This window comes from Elephas maximus, chromosome 3 (genome assembly GCF_024166365.1).
Source record: "Elephas maximus indicus isolate mEleMax1 chromosome 3, mEleMax1 primary haplotype, whole genome shotgun sequence".
Taxonomy (NCBI): Eukaryota; Metazoa; Chordata; class Mammalia; order Proboscidea; family Elephantidae; genus Elephas; species Elephas maximus.
Genome location: NC_064821.1, coordinates 78,499,038 through 78,516,395, shown reverse-complemented (window position 1 = coordinate 78,516,395; position 17,358 = coordinate 78,499,038). Strand labels below are relative to the sequence as shown.

At 49.5% G+C, this 17,358-nt stretch overlaps 1 protein-coding gene across 14 annotated transcripts in view; it reads left to right on the top strand.

The window, feature by feature from the left end:
- Positions 1–17,358, top strand: part of GRIK3 (glutamate ionotropic receptor kainate type subunit 3) — a 252,729-nt gene that overhangs the window by 876 nt on the left and 234,495 nt on the right. The window contains exons 2-10 of one of the 14 annotated variants that reach the window (XM_049878782.1): positions 3,478–3,604; positions 5,155–5,364; positions 6,825–6,923; positions 11,684–11,788; positions 11,870–12,003; positions 12,750–12,888; positions 13,646–14,634; positions 15,411–15,507; positions 16,788–16,836. The exons of 1 other annotated variant lie outside the window; for it this stretch is intronic. In XM_049878782.1, coding sequence (XP_049734739.1) covers positions 15,441–15,507; positions 16,788–16,836 — 116 coding nt within the window. In that variant the 5' untranslated portion in view covers positions 3,478–3,604; positions 5,155–5,364; positions 6,825–6,923; ... (3 more) ...; positions 13,646–14,634; positions 15,411–15,440. 12 more of the 14 variants (XM_049878779.1, XM_049878780.1, XM_049878781.1 and 9 more) reach the window with 12 other exon arrangements.

Below are 17,358 nucleotides of genomic sequence, written 5' to 3'. Positions count from 1 at the left end.
CCCCACCTGGGGCAAGGCTCGAACGGCCTTAGCGGGGACGCAGGGTACGAATTCGCATGACGAGGGCAGCCCATCTCTTCTCTCCGTGGCCGCCCTCCGTCTCTGTGGCCCCCATGTAGCACCGTGGCTTGGGGCTGGGGAGAGACAGTCTCTCCGCAGGTCGCTCCCGCCCGGCTAGGCCTCTTCCCCGCCGGAGGGAGCATGGGGGTTGGGGGACGGGGAAGGGAGTGACGGAGTCCGCCTAGCGCAGCGAGGGAAGGCGGCGAGAGGAAAGCGAGTGGTTTTTAAAGTTAGCCGAAATCCCTCCGCAGCTGGCGGGGCTTGCGCGCGCCTTTCTCGGGCTCTGGCGTCTTCACATCTTTGCTCGCCGGAGACTGCTACTCGGGGCTTTAACTTTGTTGTGGCCGCCCCGGGCATCTTGCGGGCAGTGCTCTGGGCTGTGCGGGGCGGGGGAGGAGGGTGGCGTGCGTGTCCGTGGTACAGCGTGCACAGGGCTGGGCCCAGCCAGGCCACGCGGAGCCTCCGCTACGGCGAGCCCTGCGCCCGCCGCCAGGCCGGAGACCTGGGTCGCCTGGGTTCGCAAGGCTTCGCCGCCAGCTTCTGGCACAAGGCAGGCAGAGCTTGGTTGAGCCAGGGCCACCTTCCTCCCCTGTGGCTCTTCTCCACTCGCGGACCCTGGGCTGTCAGCGGCTTGAGGAGGTTCAGGGAACTGAAGTCGGCTTGGGCTCCATACTTGAGGTTTTCCTAGCAGTCAGAACCCCTGGAGATCTGTCTCTGCCCTGCTGTCTCTCTGGAGCCCTGCCACTCTTGGACTCCACATCTGGATGGAGGCAGAGCACCGTCCTCAGTTCTGCCCACACAAGGTCCTTTAGTCCGTGCCCAGCACCTGGCAGGCGGACTCCCGGAGGCAGAGGAGCCCAGGCTCGGAAGGGGACTCGGGGGACACCCCTCACGGTCAGGCTTAACCCTTTGCATCCTACACTGTTAAGCCACAAATGTGTCTGTCCCTGTGCCTTTGCCTACCCGAGAGCCCAGCTTGATCGCCTGTCCAGGAGCAGGCAGCTCCAGTGGTGGCACTTTCTTCCCTCTCTCCTTCCCTCTGTTTGTGGGGGAGGGGGTCTCCATGGCAGAGTGCCCTTGGAAGAGAAGAGGGGAGGACCCAGAGGGTGCTGTGCGCCCAGCCCACGCATTGCAGGTCCCTGTTCCCTGGTTCTTCCTCCGTAGGAGGTGGGGTAAGCGTGCATTCAGCCCAGCCTCAGGGATGGAGATTTTTTGGGGGGTCCAGAAAGACAGGAGCAGGTGAGGACAGCCCCAGAAGGGTGAGCCAGGAGGGGCAGAATTATGTATCCTCACCTGTCTTCTCTTACTGGGAAACTGAATTGTGCTTTAGGGGGGAGGGGTAGTCCTCATTGGCCTGAGGGGTAGCACATCCCCAAGCCTGCCCGCCCTTTCTTGGGTTCAGTGTAATAATGCAATTAAATGATGGCAGAGCCCTCTTCTAATCTTCTTCGTATTAAGCCCCAGGATTAATTAGCATGTCTGCCCAGGCCATTTATATCCCAGAGCCCTGCCCCATTTGATTCCCAGCCCGCAGACTGGGGTGCTGTGCTGATGCCAAACGTGACCACTGGAGCTGTGCCAGCGTGGGCGGAAGATGGGAAGGCTCTCAGGCCTCTGGGCTTCTCCGTAGGTTCCTGGGGACCTGAGCTTCCATCCTTCAGAGCTCACACTCGAGTCCCAGCGGGAGCCAGGGAGCTCCAGTAGGTAGAGAGTCTCACGCGGAGACCCGAACACGCTTCCTTGGCTGAGCCTGATGCCATCTCCCTTTCCCCATCCCTCCCCACTCCTGGGAACTCAGGGGTCTGGCTTGGTCTAAACGAATTGAGGCCCCTGGAAACTGGGCTCCAGGCTCCGGAATGTGCTGAGTGCTTCTGTTTTCCACTCCAGAGGCTTGTGCCTGAGCCGGCTGCACTTGGAGCCGAATCCTTCTCTAGCAGGCAAGCATTGCCAAGCACCAGCCCGGGAAAGGGTTTTCCTGCAGGTGCACAAGGGGCTCTCTGGGCTGGGGAGCATCGTACCCACCCCCTCTCTTTGTGCCTCTTTTGGGGGCTGAAATTTCCTTTTAGACAAGGAGATGGATAGCTCAGCAGTGTGACAGAGTGTTCAAACAATTCGTTTTGAATAGATGAATTGCATTGCTCTGTCTTTTTGTAATTGTGTCTATCAGAGGGAGAGGTCAAGGCATTGATTGCTTGGATGGTTTGCAAGTAACAAAAGGAGCATGAGGGAGAGAGCGACGGAGAGAGTAATTGGATTGTAGTCTGTGGAAAAAAATGATCATTGATTATTTTATATGAATATGTGGAAGATGTATTCTGCGTATGGTTGTCAAGTGTTGCTCATTGAAGGTTTTCGAGGCATATTGTTCAGCATTTTGTTGTTATTATTACTATCATCGTTATTGTTATTCAGATGGACCCTGATCTTAACTCACAGCAGTTTAATGCAAGGATCCTCTCAGCCAGATGGGTTTCAATAACCTCTAGTGGGGACCCGGATTTCCTGATTACATGACTTAGAAGTCCAATTGGAGGGGGCCCTGGGCTGGGAGCCAGGGGGCCTGGGTTAGCTTCTCTATTCTGCTGCCAGTTTCCTGGGCCACTTTGATCAAATCACACGCCTGCCCCCGAGCCTCAGTTTTCCCATCTGTAAACTGTTGGGCTGACCTTGATGGTTTGAGAAATTTCTGTGATTTGAAAGTTCCCTTTGGTGCAGGCTGGCAGGGACTGTCAGCGCCATTGTAGATTTCATGGTTAGCTCCTTCCTCACATTACATACCCTGAGATCAAGGGACAAGCTGGAATTTGAACAGGGGAACCGGACAGCAGTGGCAGCAGCTGGGGAAGGCTGGCTGGCTCTTCTGTGTGATGAGGTGTCCTAGTGAATGGTGGAGCTCTCCAGCCAGCCAGTGGGGAGGTTCGAAGCCAAATGACTGCAGAGACATAAAGCAGGTGTGTGTGCGGATGGGGTAGGAGGGAAGGGCTGGCGCAGCTCCGGACTCTCCAAGCATCTACAGACCGAACAGAACTGAACTTCTGGGTCCTGAGCCTGGGCAGGAGCTTCCTGGACGTACAGGGACCCAGGGGCAACAGCAGCCCATCCCAGGGGAGTGAAGGCCCCTCCCCGAGAGTTCCCAGACCCTCTTGGTCTGAACTCCTCAGACCAGTTCCGTCAAAAGGTTCCGAACACTGAACATTCCTCTGTTGAGTTTGGGAGCCACTGCGGGTAAAACAATGAGAAATTTCTCACAGTGACTGGTGATGTGCTGAAACATCGCTGTGGAGTAGTAGACAGGAGCTGAATGAAGATCAATAGGGTTTTCCCCCCTGGAAGTAAATAGCTTCAGACAAGAACTGGGAGCGGCCCGTGGGGCCTTAGAAAGCATTAACTGGAGGAATTTCTGTCTCCACTTCCTAGCCCAGCTGCTCCTGTCAGTCCTTGCTTCCCTCCTTCTTCGGCTGGAGTTTAATTTCTTCAGGACTCTGCCTCACACTGCGATAAACAATTAGCCTTTTGACGTCAGGACTACCTGGGGGTTTTAGAGGTAAAAAAAAAAAATTATTTTTTATTTTTTATGAAGGGGTGAAGCAGGCACCCTGGCTTGAGGAGGCTCTTCCAAGGTCACCCATGTCCCCTGCCACTGGGCATGGTGGTGGACTTCAGAAGTCCAGCCCACTATGTGTTTTCCCTTTGAGGGACAGCTTTTCATCCCCCGCCCCGTCAGGAGCACAAGGCTGTTTGTTGGCGGCCTGTGAGCCTCCCTGAGAACCCATGGTCCCACAGATACTCTGTCCCAATCCCCAGCAACTGTGCCCCTCCATGGGCAGGAGGCATCCACGCCCATGTGGGCCCGGAACTCCTCCTCCTCTTGGGGAGATACAGGGGTACACAGGGGGATGGCTTCAGGGCTGCTTTGGATGGACTTTAGGGGGAGACCAGGTTGTGCTCAGCAGCTGGGACTGTGTTTCTGATCTACCAACACCAAGTCTCTGCCATCCCGTCACAGTCAGCTGCCCCTGCCTCTTCCTCCTGCAGCGTCAGCCTGCGCCTCGCTTCCATTGCTCAGGACCCTCCAGAGGGAACTGAGAGAGGGGATGCTCCCCTTGGATGGGCAGTGGGCCCTATCCTGCAACAGAGAGGACTGAAGCTCTGGAAGCAGGGCCCTTCCGCTGGAGCCAGCACCCAGCAGGCCCTGGCTTGTTCCCCAGAGACTGGGGTGGTGGGGATGATGCCTTGGGGGTAAGAATGGGTCAAGGGTCTGGTGTGGGAGTGGAGAAGTCGCAGACCAGGCTCAGGCCCTGGCGTGGGCTTGTTTTCCTGCAGCTGCTCTGCTCCCTGGGGCTGATTCCCCCACAGCAGCAGCAGAGGGCAGTGTGCCTGTACCGAGGTGGCTGCGTGCATGTCTTCTGCTTGGGGCCCCACCTGGGTCTGGAGCAAAATAAAAATAATAAGACAACAAAAACAACAATAATATTGTTTTTGTTAGTTGCCATTGACTTGGCTCCAACTCCTGGCAACCTTAGAACGATATGTTAAGGTCCTGTGCCATCTTTACAATGGTCCTAATTTACTGAGCACTTTGTAGGTGCCAGGCACTGTGCTAAGTGCTTTCCAGACAAGAACTAGGAATGCTGGTGAGTAGTAAGTGTTTAATAAATGCAGCTGTTGCATTTTTTCTCACCGTCTTATTTAGCCTTCACAAACCCTGCAGGCATTATTCTCATTTGGCAATGAGGAAACTAAGCTGGATGAAATGAAGTAACTTGCCTAAGATCCAGTGGCCAGTGAGTGGCTGAGGCAGGATAAAAACTTGTGTCTGCTTATGTCCAGATTTTGTGTATTTAGCTGGCTGTGTAGTCTGAAGATGGAAAGCAACAGGCTTCCAAAGGGGCCGACTCAATGCCTCCGCCCCCAAGGCTCAGGCTGCTCTGGGTGGCCTCACTGGGCTGGGCGGGGCTATGTTAGGTCTGATTGTGGGGGGGGATGGTTGTCTGGGCTCTGCCCATTTAACCCCACCTGTGCTGGTTTTCAGTCAGGCTGGCCTTGCTGATGAGCCACACACACTTATACTTGCTACACCTGCCTCGTTCCCAGCTTCTGGACTCTGATCAAGGTTCATCCAGCCCTTCAATCAAGAGGCACAACACCCAAGGTCTTACCAGGCAGGACTCTCCCTTGGTGTGGCCAGTCCACCTACAGGACTCCCTCAGCCCTGGGGTCTCCAGCCTGCATGTCCCCCTCCCCCGCCCCCGTGGCAGCCACCAGACTGTCCTCGCCACAGCCTTGAGGAAACCCAAAGGCCCTGTGAGTATGTTCCCCTTCACCTCCATCCTCATCACCAGTGACCTGGCAAGAGAAGGTGGCCAGTGGATTAACTTTCTTTGTTCTTTCTTCCCTCCCTCACCTCCCTTTGCCTTCCTCAACCCTGTCCCCTCTCCTCTCCAACATCCTTTCCAGGCTAATAGGTTTTATGGCCATTTTATTTTTGTTCAAGGGTCACGACCTTCTGAACAGAGCCTGCCTTGTCAGGAATCGAGTCCACTGGAAAATGTGCCGGGAGTAAGGCCTTCTGGTGCTGGGTCCTGGAACATGCACTGCCACCCTACAGACACGTGGGTTGAGTGCGGGGACCTGGATGTGAAAGCCCGCCCAAACCATCCTTGTACAAGAGCAAAAGCAACCCCCACAGTGGCCCTGTCTGTCCACCATGCTGCTTCTCCCACGGGACAAGCAGACACTGGGTTGACAGTGACTGCCAGGGCCCAGCTGTTCCGGGACTGCTCAGGGTCACTAGAGAGGTGACAGATTTGGGACAAGCATGGTCAGAACGGTCAGGTTCTTTTCCTGGGCCTCAATTTCCTCATCTGTAAAATGGGACTGATACTGTAGGCCTCAAGGTGAGGTAGTTGTGATTTCTTTTTCAAAATATCATACATGCTGTCCAAAGATGAGATGTTCGAGGCATCTAACATCAGTGTGGGACTGGGGCTAGGGTGAAGCAAGTGAGGCACCTAGGGAGCAAAATTTAAGGAAGCACTCAAGTAGTGACCCTACCTTTTCAGGCCACTGCAACTTGTGAGAGTGAATTCCTTCTTAAATTTTGCACCCCTGCGTGCTCCCAAGGAGCCATGGTGGTACAGTGGTTAAGCACTTGGCTGCTAACAGAGGGGTAGGCTGCTCCGTGGGAGAAAGATGTGGCAGTCTGCATCTGTAAAGATTACAGCCTTGGAAACCCTTTGGGGCAATTCTACTCTGTCCTATAGGGTCACTGTGAGTTGAAATTGTCTCAACAACACACAGCAACAACAGGTGCCTCCCCTTGCTTACTCAAGTTCTGGTCCTGTACCAGCATCTGCCTTTGCTCATGGAGCCGGCATTTTCATCTTCTTTTTGTGCTGCAGAGACAAAGTCCTAATTGAGTGTGATTTGGAGGGCAGGGGGACTGGATGTGAGGACAGCAGGTTGTTCTGATTTCCGCCCCCCCCCCCCCCCTTTAGCCATACTTATAGCAGCCCTGCCACAGAGCATGCTGCCCCACCTTACCTGGTTTGATTTCCTTTGGAATTATCTCCAAGGTCCACACTACCTCCTGCTCCTAGCTTGGAACTTCTCTGTCCTCAAAGCTCAGTTTCCCATGTCCCTCTCCTTGCCTCCTTTGACCTTTACACCTTGTTTACTAATGGCTGTTGACCTTGTCTGTAGTTATGCTTGTGGGTATGTCTAGGGCTTTCTCTAATGCATGTGTGTCTTGCCTCCCTCATTAGACAAGGAGCTGCCTGAAGGTGAATGTGATCTCTGCCCCATTACTACCAGGAGGCAGAATGAATTTTTGCAATCAAACAATGCATTTCACTGATACCAAGGTGCACATTTTTTTTCACATTTTCATATCTCTGACATCAGTATGTGTCTTATGTGTCATGTCATAGTTTATTTGCAGAATTTTTTCTTTCTAGGCACTACAGAAAAAAAATGTGTCTTGGGTTTGATGAAATATGATGGATCTGCATTTAATTGTGACTCTGACATGTAATTGCTGTGTGACCTTGGGCAAGTCACTTCACCTCTGAGCCTCCATTTCCTTACCTGTAGAAATATTAATATTAGATTAAACCATATTCAATTGTTTTTCACCTACAAGAAGAGCAGTTTCCTATGGTTGAACCTTATGGTATTGTCTTCATAGTGTTAGTGTGAGGATTAAATGAGATAAAGTATGTAAAGCTCTTTGCACTTAATAAATGACTGATCCATAATAAGTGTTAGGAGGGCTTCCTGATGGTGGAGGCCATGTCTCCACCATCGGACTCTGATCTCTGAGGCTGTTTGCTGTGTGCCCTCTGCTTTATCCTACCCTTGGTGGTCAGTTCTCTGCAGTTCAGTGCAAGCCACTTGCTCATTGCCCACATACTGTGTGTCCTGCAGTGGAACGTGGCGGGGGGCGGGGGGATCCACTAGCCTATGATAATTATCTACAATGCCAGGAAGCAAAAGAGGCACCCTTCCTAGAATGCTCCTGTGTACCAGCTCCCAGACTCCTCCTGGCCTGTTATTTATCACACACCTGCAGACCATGGGGCACTGGTTCTTCCCTGCATTTGCAGTGTACCAGTTGACATGCATTTTGCATGTGCTCAGAGCTGGGAAGACCCTGGATGTGGGATGCTCTTGAGGGCATTGGTCCAGAGAATTGTGCCCAATCCTTCTTGGACAGGAGGTCCAATCTTGCTTGCTGGGCAGACCCGTGGGGCCCAGAGAGGGCCTGTGGCTGGAGGCTGAGCCCCAGGGAATAGACAGAGCTTGCTCTGCTGGGAGACACCAGGTAATGAGGCCACAGGCAAAAGCCAGGGAGGAGAGAGTCCCCATGGTGATCATACAGTTCGGAAATAATGAGAAGGAGCAAGATCTGGGGGGAGTGGCGGCTGTGATTCCGTATCCTTTGGTGCCATGCTGAATGGTGGGTAGGGATGGCAGAGGGAAAAAAGAAGCCAGAAGGAGCTGAGATTCCAGTTTGTGTGAAGAGGGTTCCAATCCATAGGAGACAATTAAGTTTTGCACTATTAAAGGGACTAATGCAAACAGGCTGCCAGTGGAAGGGGGTTTATAGAGTTCTCAGAGCAACTGCAGAGATGAGCCCTTTAAATATGGGAATGAGGGAGACTTCTGCAAAGCTTTCCCGCATCTGCTTTGCAGAACTGAAATATGCTATTCCAAAAAGCCTGCCCAATTGGGCGGAAAAGCAGGAGTGGGGAGCCAAGGACTTCCCAGGGCTCGAGGCATCACATTTCCTGTCTGTGGCGAAGAATCACAGAATCCAGGCTGAAAAGAACTCGAGGGGTCACTCCAAGCCTCTGCTTCTCAAACATTAGTGGACGTCAGAATCACCTGGAGCACTCAATAAAACACAGATTGCGGGGCCCATCCCTAGAGCTTCTGATTCATTAAGTCTGGGGGGAGGCCTGAGAATTTGCATTTCTACCAAGTCCCTGTATAATGCTGATGCTGCTTGTCTGGGGACCTTGCTCTGAGAACCACTGTTGTAGGCTAGTGGGTGGTCCCCCGCCAGGTGGGGGTCCAGTTTCTGATTGAAGGGCATCTGTAACAATAAGCTCGCCACTTATTGGCCCCACTCCATTCTTTATTGCAAAATTTTCACAAAAAGCTGAAACATATCTCCCTCTGGTTCCAGAAAGGCACTGTAACTTGGACGTTGACCGTGTGGGTTGTTCTGAAATCCATCCATCTAAACTTAAACCTTCGCTCCCTCCCTACTGGCTACGTGACTTTAGGCAAGTCACTTAACTTCCATAAGCCTAGATTTCCTCACCTATAAAACAGGGATAATAGATTTCACCTCACAGGGTGATTGTGAGAATTAACATGCTTGACACAAAGGAAGCTCTCAATCCATTTTAGCAAGCTAGGATGTGAATACGCTCACAGGTCCTGCAATCAGACAGCCTGAGTTTGAAGGCTGCTTCCATCACTTCCCACCTGTGCAATCTTGGGCAAATTATTTAATTTTTCAAAATAATAATAATGATAGTACCTGCCTCATGGGGTTTTTGTGATGATTAAATGAATTAATGCATGTAAAGTGCTCAGAACACAGCCATGGTAAGCATTCAATAAATGTCAGCTTTATTATTCTTACTCTTATGATTGTCCCGCCCACTGATTCTGCATTGGATTTGCTTCCTGTTCTCCATACCAGCCCTGCAGAAATGTAAAGGCATTTCTCCAGACTGAAGATGCCTGATTCCTCCAGTGTGGTGTCCAGACCTGACCACAGTACTCCTTATGTATTAAAACCACTAAGATTATCACCTCCTTCAATCTCAGCTTCGGTGTCTAGTTATACAACCCAAGATCATTTCAGCCTTTTTATCAGCCATTTCACTCTTGATCTATACTGAGCTGGTGGTCTCATGAGATCATGAGGTCTTTCTCACAAGCATCGTGCCCGATCTATAAGTTCTCTCATCCTCCCTTTGGCAGTTGATCTTTTGAACTGAAGGCAGGACCTGTCGTTTATCCCCAGTAAATTACTACCATTAAGCCCTCAGGCAGTTATTCTTGCTCATTGTTTCTGGACCACCAAAGCTTTTTCAGTTGCGCCATCCTTGGAAGGCAGACATGTGTTTCACTCTCTTCCTCCTCCTTTGCTTCCCTTCTGGGGGCTGTTGCTGCTACTGCTTGTGCTGTGACCAGTCACAGGTCAGGTCTTCTCTTTTCGTATCTTCACCACATCATTCTTTATGATTGGTCATGATTAGCATCTCCAGAACCATGCAGCGTCTCTCCTTGCCTCACACTCTATGAAGGCTAAGTGTTGTTGGCCTGCAGTATGGCTGGGTTTGGGAAGCTTTCTGTGGCTCTGCATTCTGTTGTCTGACATGCGTCATGCCGTCTGAGCCCGGGGTAAACATGCCTTCCCCCCTTCAGCTATGTCTGCCATAAACACATTAGGCAGGAAATGACCAATATCTGAGACTGTTGGCTTTATGCAAGTGGTCGTGGATCTACAACCCTACACTTTAACCAGCTTCAAAACTCTATTGGTTTCCTTGTGCCTTCAGGTTCTTTATGATCTGTCATGATTGGCATCTCCAGACATGCACCGTCACACCTTGCCTCACACCCTCTGCTTCACTGCACTGAACATCTTGAAGTCTCCAGAAGGCACTGCTTTCCCTCATACTCTAGGTCCCTGCTTTTACTATTATTCATGCCTGGGAACATGCTTATCAATACCCACCCCCTTCCACTGGCCAACTTCTACCCATCCTTCAGGTCTCAGTGTACATGTCCTTTTCTCCAGGAAGCCTTTCTTGACTCCCAGCCCTGTCTGTGAGTCTCCACAGCACCCTGTACTTCCCCTGTCACAACACTTACTGTATTGTAATTCTAATTCTTTTATCTGATTTTTCCTCAAATATGTTGGCGTCAAGTGCTTTATCTTCAGTCTCACTAATTCTGACTTCCGTTTCCTCAGTTCTGCGCCTATGACTTTCTATTGAGTTGTCTAATTCTGAAACTTTATTGGATTTCTATTTGCTGTCTCTCTGTGGATTCTTGTAGCCTATTAAATTTGTCATTATGCTTTTCTCTAATCTTCTTAAGTTCCTCTGTTGCTTTGTCTGTGTGTTCCTTGTTCTGCATGATCTCCATCCTGATCTCTTCAAGAGTTCTGTATATTAATCTTTTGTACTCTGCCTCCAGTAATTCCAGGAAATTCTCTTCATCTGGAAGTTTTCTTGATTCTTTGTTTTGGGAGCTTGCTGAAGCCATCATGCTCTGGTTCTTTATATGATTGTTTACTATGTCCTAGCATCTTGTTTTGTTTTGATATGCCCAAATAGGCTGCTGTGTGAACTAGTTTGATTATTGGTGCCTTTGAAGCCCTGATGTCTTGTCATCAGGTAATTAGAGCTATTACTGAGTATGTGAGCCCAGGTGTCCATTTACTTTTCTTCTATGGATTCAGCTCAGGTGTCCAGGTAGTCAGTGACCAAGTGTGTGGTGCAGGCTCTCACCTACACTCCTAGACAGGCAGGGGTGAATGGTGTAGGCACAGGTATCTGGCTGTAGTAGAGGGTCACATGCTGAGCAAGGCAGGGGTTTTACAACTGCCCCTGAGTGTCTGTGAGGAAAGCGTGCCCCTGTTCCCTAGAGCTCATAGGTGGGTGGGTTTTGCAGCTGGACTGTGGACACCCAATGCTGTTGGCTTAAGGACTGGAAGGTACCACTTATTCTTGGGCCCCTGTCACAGGTGGCTAGGTGGAATGGGTAAAGCCACCAGTCCTCAGGCCCCTGATGTGGGTAGGTGAGGACCCTGCTTAATAGGCAGAGTGGTGTCAAATGTCACAAACCTGCCTCTCCACCATATAGCTGAAACAGTTGAAGTTAGACTTCAGGTATATACCCTGTTGTATTGTGCTGATGAGGGCCTACGCTGTCCAAATGGGCCCACACAGGTCTATGCAGGGGTGAAAAGCATTCAAAGTCCATGGACCCCTTATGCCTGCACCTAGGCAAAGGAACTGTTTCTGCCCTGAGTTCCTGGCTTAGGGGAGCCAGCAGATTATTTTTTCCCTGTTTGTTAATTTGTTCCCTCTCCCAGGTCAGGAGAATGGCTTAGGGCATGTGATGGGTCCTACTTCTGGCCTAGGGGATGCAGCAATCTCTGAAGCTGGCTTGGACCTGGTGCAGAGCGGGAAGGGGGCAGGTAAGTGGGAGAGGGGTTTTTCCCAAAGGGGTGTTTTTTGATCTGTGTGGTAGGTTAGACGCATGTACTTATCTTTTGCAGATTGAGTGCCGCTTTTCACTGATTCTGGAGGTGTGAGTAGACTCTCTGCTGCTCGGTCTCTCCCAATGTGGAAAACGTGTCCCGAATGCCACTGCTTGCCTTATTACTGGTGCCAGCCGATCCCAGCCTGCAGGGTACTGTTTCCCGCTGGGTCAGGTCTGGCAACTCCTCACTGCTTCTGAACCATCTCTCCCTCCCCCTGTTGCTCAGCCTGATTCCTCAACTTTGCCTTTGATGTTCAGGACTCCTAGATTGTCACATATAATTGATTCACTTGTTTTTTCTGGTCTTCGCTGTAAGATGGACCACAGGAAGCATCTGACTACTCTGTTGTCTTGGCCCTGCCTCTGTATTGTAATTCTAGTTACCTTAGCAATGTATACCATGAAACCATGGACCATACCTGTCTTGTTCATCACTTTATCCACTGTATGGCACATAGTAGGTGGTTAACAAATATTTGTTGAACAAATGAATGCATTGATGAATATATAAGTTGTTTGAATATAAGGCTACCTGACTGCCTGTAATTCAGCTCAACACTTTCCATCTTGTCAGTGAGGATTTCATAAAGACTTTGTTAGAGCCTTCTATGATGCCAGCCTACTAATGACGTTCATGGTGTTCATCTGACACGTCCATTCAGCAACTTCTCCTATGCTAAGACCTTTCCTATCTAGCCTATTAGGCAGAGATGGAATATTTAGGGGATTGAGCCCTTCTTTTCTGGACCTGGAATTGGACTTTGCATCCTTGGTTTAGTCCATATCATGATTCTCCTCTTGAGTGAGATACAAGCTTCAAATTCAAGAAGAGGCTGAAGAAGAGACCATGATCCTCCTTCCATTTCTGACCTTACCCCTCTCTCCTTCCCATTTAGCCCCAACATCTCTGTTGCTCCCTGTGGTAGCTGAACCAAGGATGAAACTTCTGCTGTTCCGCCCTTCATAGGCCGATCGCTCAGGACAGCTGTCAGGAAGAGTTGTTGCTGCTGTTGCTGGTGCTGCTGTCAGTCATAGGTCATGTCTCCCCTTTTTCTGTCTTTACCACATCACAGGATCCCGTAGAATGTGTAGACAGCAGGTCTACATGACAGCTTTGTGTAATGCAGAGGTGTTGACAGTTAACCTGGCAATTCAGGCTGTGTGGACAGTCAGCCTGGACCATTTAACCCTGGGAATGTGCGCATCATCATCCCTGGGTTCTGGGCAGTGCGAGTGTGTGCACATGTATGTGTTTGTGACTTGTGAGAATGACCACTTGGTGCTTTGCTCCTGTACCACAGTGTCCTAAATCAGAGCTCAACAGCTATTCTTTACCCCAAGGCTGATGAGTGAGTACAGTGACCAGTGGGGAAACTGAGGGCTTAAATTAAGTGATGACTCTAATTCTTGACTGACTGGGCTGATCTGTCTCTCCTGTATTAGCATAGCTGAGAGTATGCCTGGGACAGGTTTGCAGTGTAGCCCGGAGCTTTCCATCTCAAACACAGCAGGACTGGGCTCTGCCCTGAGGCCAGCCCCCCCACTTTTCTTGCTCCCCTCCCCAGGGAAACAGATGACACATCATGAGCAGAAAGAGACTGTTGGCTACATAGCCGTTTTTCCTGCCCAGTTTAATAGAGGTGACAGCCGTCTACTTTACTTGTCTCATAACATCGAATCAGTAAATAAAATATGGGTGAACTCTCAGGTTTAGCTGAATTATGACTGGCCCATGGGGACTGAGGGCTGGAGGAGAGTTCAATAGACAGATTGAATCCCTGGCTTCTTGCAGGAGAAGCTGAGCTTTATGCCTTCTTTCTGCATCTGGGAAATCTTTGGTGCTGGAAGATGGCAGGCAAGGTCTTCCTGTTTGATGGTTTCTCAATCTATGAAAGAACAAGTGTAAGTACCCTGAATGTTTGCGTAGGGGAGGTGACTGCCCGTTCCCACTCTCTTCTACCACGGATTGGGATATTGAAGGCCAAAAAGGAGAAGTGACTTCTGTCACATCAATTAGTCAGTCAGGTAAAGAACCAGACTAAAAGATGGTCCTCTGATCCCCAGTCTATTAAGAATATTCCAGCCACCTTCCTATTTCACATGCATGCACACACACACACACACACACTTTGAAGCTTTAAATTTGCAGTCTTAGGAAAGCTGAAGAGACTAGACTTTTCCAATATGGAGAAAGAGACCTATGAAACAATTTTTTCACATTAAAAGAGAAATACAAATCGGATTCATATGTGTTTAGAGAAGGTCATAGATAATGGATACATCATGTATAGTTCAGCGAGGGCCAGGAATATTAAGGGTCACCCCTAACCTCTGCATTCAGCACCATGGAGAGCAGCCAGGCCCTGGGGGAGCGAGTAGGTGCCATCTGCACACTGATTGTTCTCATAGGGGTGATGTGGTTATTGTAAAGCCTTGCTAAACAAGCATTCTTTCTTTTTTTTTTCCAAATGCTGTCCCTCTAGCACGGTGTTCTTAAATTGGACTGTTTAGGAGGCGCATAGTAGGCTAGTAAGAATTGTTATTTGTGATTGCTTAAATTGATATCTCACGTTAAAAGAAAATGACGTTAATGGATAGAAATTTTCTCTTTTTTTCTTTCCCCCACATAAATTGTTCTTAAACCTTTGGTGCCTCATACAGCTTGTCTGCTAGGGAGCAGTAGCAGATGACAAAACGAGTGAACATTCCATTGTCAAATATCACACCTGATATCAAGCATCTTTGCTCAGCTTGTCAGCATCGTCTTTCACATTGAATTTGGTAAGTAGGCTTGTGCTATGTATTTTTATCCTGCTCAAATGTGTTTCTTAAAAGGACTTTGTGTGTTATTATTTCCTAAGTTGTGGAGCTGTATTTTCTGCTAGTAAATAAAATAATTCCTCATTCAAGTGAAGCAAATTAAATGTGTCACAGCTTTATGGCATTCCCCAAAGAACCCTGGCAGTACCAGGTGCTCCACCACCTGGATGCATCTGAGAAGACTTGTGATTGGGTGAATGTTGACAAAGGCTTCTCCCAGAGAGGGAAGTCACTCCATGAATGACCTTAGCTTGCCTTCCAGAAGGGGGGACCTTTCCATTAGTGGGATACTGAGAGTTGTCTGGGAATGCAGTGGACACCTGGACTAGAAGCCAAAGGGCCATAGAAGGCTAAGAGTAATAGAGTGGTAGAGTCAGAGGGACTGGCATTTGCTTTTGAGCAAGAAGTGAGGTTTAGGTATATGAGCTCCAGGGATTTAGGAGGCAAGATGGTCTCTTGCAGTCATACAGCCAATAGAAAGATCTGGTGTGGGCAGGAAGGAAGTGGGCTATGGTGTGTACTAAATAGGGCCATTTCAGGGACTCTGGTTTGTGATATCTCAGCATGAGGGAATTTAGACTTTTTGCTGCTCCTTCTTGGATTTGCAGAATCAGAAAAATCTGCTTTGGAAATGTGGCTATTTTTATGCTGTTTGTAATTTAGTGTTTATTTCCTGTTTTTTTTTTCTTTCACATGAATTCTGGGCTGACTCACTGATTCACCCAACATTTATGGAGCGCCCACTCTGTGTACTGCAGAGCACACAGATGGAGGATGTGGAGGCATGGAGCGGGGGGATGGAGCAGCCTCTCTGGGCTTGTAAATGTCCTCATGGTACGTCTGTCCGTGTAGGTGACCTTCAGTAATAGCCATGGTTCCTGGAACATTTAGGTGTGTGTGGTTCAGACCAGAACCCCACACTTGGATCTTCTTCCTTCTCTTTGTCTCTGGGAGGAGGAATAAGACTCAGAGAGGAGATTCTCGTTGTTATTAACTTCCAGGGAATCTGCCCCCAACTCAGCAACCTTGTGCACAATCGGATCAGACTGTTGTCTGATTTTTTGGAAGTAGATTGCCAGGACTTTCTTCCTAGTCTGTGTTGGTCTGGAAGCTCTGCGGAAACCTGTTCAGCATCAGAACGACATGCAAGCCCCCCCTGACAGATGGGTGGTGACTGTACGTGAGGTGCATTGGCCAGGAATCAAACCTGGGCCTCGTGCATGGAAGCCGAGAATTCTACCCTTGAGTCACCAATGCCCCCCAGAGAAGAAAAGAGACAAATTAAAAGTCACACAGCAGAACCAGACAAGAAGCCACATTTCTTTCCTTCCACCCTTCACTCCCTCTCACCTTTGTGCCCTTGCCCCTTCTAAATCATTTAATCACTTGTATTGTGCTGAGAGTGTTCTTTCAGCCCTGAATTGTCACACAGCATCCTCAAGCCCTCCCCTGGTGTTCATCTTGGCCAGTTCCCTGTCTCCAGGCAGAACTGAGCCTTAACCTTCCTGGATGGTGTATATGTGTAAGTAGGAAAGGGAAGGGCATGGGGTAAGTGTTAATATCTAGTTTCTTACAGACTCCAAGGGGTATGATTCTAGTCTCTTTTGGTAAGAAAGTTCTTCTTTCTGTCTAACTTAGATTCTTCCTGCTGCAGTGTAAATCCATCCCATCCATAGTGTGACATGGCTGTTTGTGGAGGGTGGGAGGGAACATCTAGGTTGGGAGCCAGTATCTTCAGGGACTGCAAAAGAAGCTCTCAGACAATTAAACTGAAATGGCTACATTTTTGCTTGCATGGTCTTGGACAGATTTATAATATTTTCTTTTTTAAAAAATTGGGTTTTTTTCATGGAGACAATGATTTATGGAATAATCAATTTCTTTATCTACCTAATACATTGGAATGATCCGTCAGTGCAGGCATCAATCTCCCCCTGAGGCTGGGGAGGGCAAACAGCATTTGAGCCTTCTCAGCGAGCAAAAGGCAGTTTCTTCCTTGGGCTACTTTGATCCCAGAGAGTCTGGCTCCGAGGCCTGTGGTGAGGAAGATCTGGGGCTCCTGCTGCCTCACTCTTCCAGCAAAAATGCTAATACTTTTTCATCATTTGTCTCAGCTGCACCCAGGGAGGCAGTAAGACAGCACACGCTGTCCCGCCTGTACAGGTACGGAGACTTAAGTGTCGGAGAGGAGGCTCCAAGACTGGAGCTTGGAGACCTGAAGGCAGGGGTGGCCATCTCTAAACCTCTAGGGGCTGCAGCAGAGAAGAGGGAGCGACCTGGTCTTAGAGCTTCCAGAAGAAGGAATTGGGGCAATGGGGCCAGTGTGTTTTAAACTAGTATTTAAATGACTCAAGGAAGCCCTGGAGCCCTGGTGGTGCAATGGTTAATCACTTGGCTGCTAACTGAAAGGTCGGGGTTGAACCTACCAGCCACTCTGCTGGAGGGAGATATGGCAGTCTGCTTCGGTAAAGATGTACAGCCTCGGAAACCATGTGGGGCAGTTCTACACTGCCCCGTAGGGCTGCTGTGAGTCAGAACTGACTCAGTGGTAGTGGGCAAGGAAGTCCAGTGTGGATGGAGCAAACAAAGGGGGAGTAGAAAACCACGGCCTGAGCTGTGGGTCTCGTGGAAGGCCATTTATACCGTGGTAAGGAGGTTTTTTTTTTTTTTTTTTAAGGAGGTTGG